The sequence below is a fragment of the Brachionichthys hirsutus genome, chromosome 17 (genome assembly GCF_040956055.1).
Source record: "Brachionichthys hirsutus isolate HB-005 chromosome 17, CSIRO-AGI_Bhir_v1, whole genome shotgun sequence".
Classification (NCBI taxonomy): Eukaryota; Metazoa; Chordata; class Actinopteri; order Lophiiformes; family Brachionichthyidae; genus Brachionichthys; species Brachionichthys hirsutus.
Window position 1 is genome coordinate 11,248,632 of NC_090913.1, and position 1,951 is coordinate 11,250,582.

Here is a 1,951-nt window from a genome sequence, read left to right on the forward strand (position 1 = left end):
ATGCTTCTGGTAACCTGTTGTGTGTGTCTGTTCTTACGCCCCGTGTAACCCGAGAAGCAAAGCAGGGACGGGTTAGCCTCTGAGGGAGCCGAAGTTCTGGGAGAGCGTTTAATAATTAGGATTTATAACTTCAGACAGCGGGCTGCGGCTCCGGCATTGGAAAGACTCGAGCCCGGTCTCCCTTCACAGGATCAATATATATATATATATATATTTTTTTCAGAACAGAGAAAGTACTCCCGAAGGCTCGGGTGGATAATATCGCTTCCGCGCTGTCCTGATCCTGATATCTAGAAGTGACCCCCCCCCCCGTGAAGACACCCGCATAAGCCGCTAAACACGCTCAAATGTATTAATTCCTTCCTCGGATCAATTTTAAATTAAAATGAGCTTCAGCAGAAGGCAGAACTGCACGGACTCCGTCACAGCAGATCGTCTTCCTCCGTGCACCGTGAAGTCAGAGGAGTGAGGGGGGGGGGGAGAGAAGGATCTCCTGCCGGCTTCAGAGCGCTGAACCCGGGCGAGTGAGAGCCGGTGCGCCGGTAAGGAGTGACTGGTCAAACCCGCCATCAGGAGCTTGGATCCGCCGAAGCCTGCGCGTCTCCCTCTCGGACTGCGTTACCGCGAGGCGCCGCGGGGGGGCACGGCGAGAGGTGCAGACTCCCGGTCTCCCCTTTTTACCGTGTGGAACCTGGAATCGGCTCCCGAGAGGGCGTGAAGGGAACCCGCAGGAGAGGAGCGAGGAGCCGGCAGAAGATGACGGGGACCGAGGTGGCCCGGAGGGGGGGCCGGTGTCCGCTTGTTTCCCTGCTGCTCCTTCTCGGCAGCAGCTGCCACATGTTGCAAGGCCAAGGTAAGAGCTCTTCTCCGGGGGGGGGGGGTCATGGGCTCTAATGTTGGGGGTTGAATTTAAACACGCATTACTTTTATTTTGATCCAAGCTCTCCCTGTTTGACTTTAGTCTGAAACTGGAAATAACAAAGATGTGTGTGTGTGTCCCTCTGGGGGGTTAATAGAGAGAGGGGGGGGGGGTAAATTATGCCGGGATGATTATGAGTGAGTGACAGACAGATGAGGTCGTGTGTAAATGATTGCTATTGTTATGGTAATACGTATAGTGCAGCGAGATGATTGAGGGATTAAGGTATTGAGGATGTGTTTGGGGGGGGGGGGGGGGGGGGATAATCCCCCTCTCAGTCAATGACCTGCTTAACTACAGATCTCAATTTGGCACAGACACACGCATTAATTTATTGAGCATCTATTAGTGTATTGTTGCGTTGGCAGGTGCACGGATGAGTGCACGGATGAGTGCACGGATGAGTGCACGGGTGAGTGCGTGACTCCCGGCCGCAGAGGGCGACCGGTTTCAGGTAATTGTTGAATGCAGCAACAGGAAATAAGATGAATGTGATGATGAGATATTGATTCCCGACCAAAGATGTTGCCACGTTACATGCATTAAAGTTTGATTTGTTTTGGCACGCATCGGCGTGTGTGTGTGTGTGTGTGTGTGTGTGTGTGTGTGTGTGTGCGTGTGTGTGTGTGTGTGTGCGTACAAAAAAATGATAAAAGAAAAGGTCAGAATGGTGTCAGACTTGTCTCGCAATCTTCTCTAGGTCACAGATGGCGTGGTGGGGAGAGCATAAGGCTGATATTTAGGGTTATGTGTGGGGGGGGGGGGGGGGGTAGGAATGTGTGTGTGTGTGCGTGTTTGAGGTCAGGGGTGAGCTATTTGTGAACGGATGAAGAATGCGTGTGCCATTCGAAAGCAGGAAAGTCTGAGTATGGGGAGAAGGAGGTTGTGTGAGAAGGAGCGCAGCAGGGAGGGGGGGGGGGGGTGAGGATATAAAATGGAGTGGGGGGGGGGGGATTGTCACTCGGGCAGCAGCGCCTGCAGTTTAATCGATGACGATGACATGATAACACCTTTGTGTGTGTCAAAATTTGT

General features: G+C 52.7%; 1 protein-coding gene across 1 annotated transcript in view; it reads left to right on the forward strand.

The window, feature by feature from the left end:
* The first annotated feature begins 374 nt into the window (after positions 1 to 374).
* sdk1b (sidekick cell adhesion molecule 1b) overlaps positions 375 to 1,951 on the forward strand; it is a 138,606-nt gene continuing 137,029 nt past the window's right edge. Inside the window, exon 1 of the mRNA XM_068751464.1 lies at positions 375 to 853. Coding sequence (XP_068607565.1) covers positions 757 to 853 — 97 coding nt within the window. The 5' untranslated portion in view covers positions 375 to 756. The remainder of the gene's footprint in view (positions 854 to 1,951) is intronic.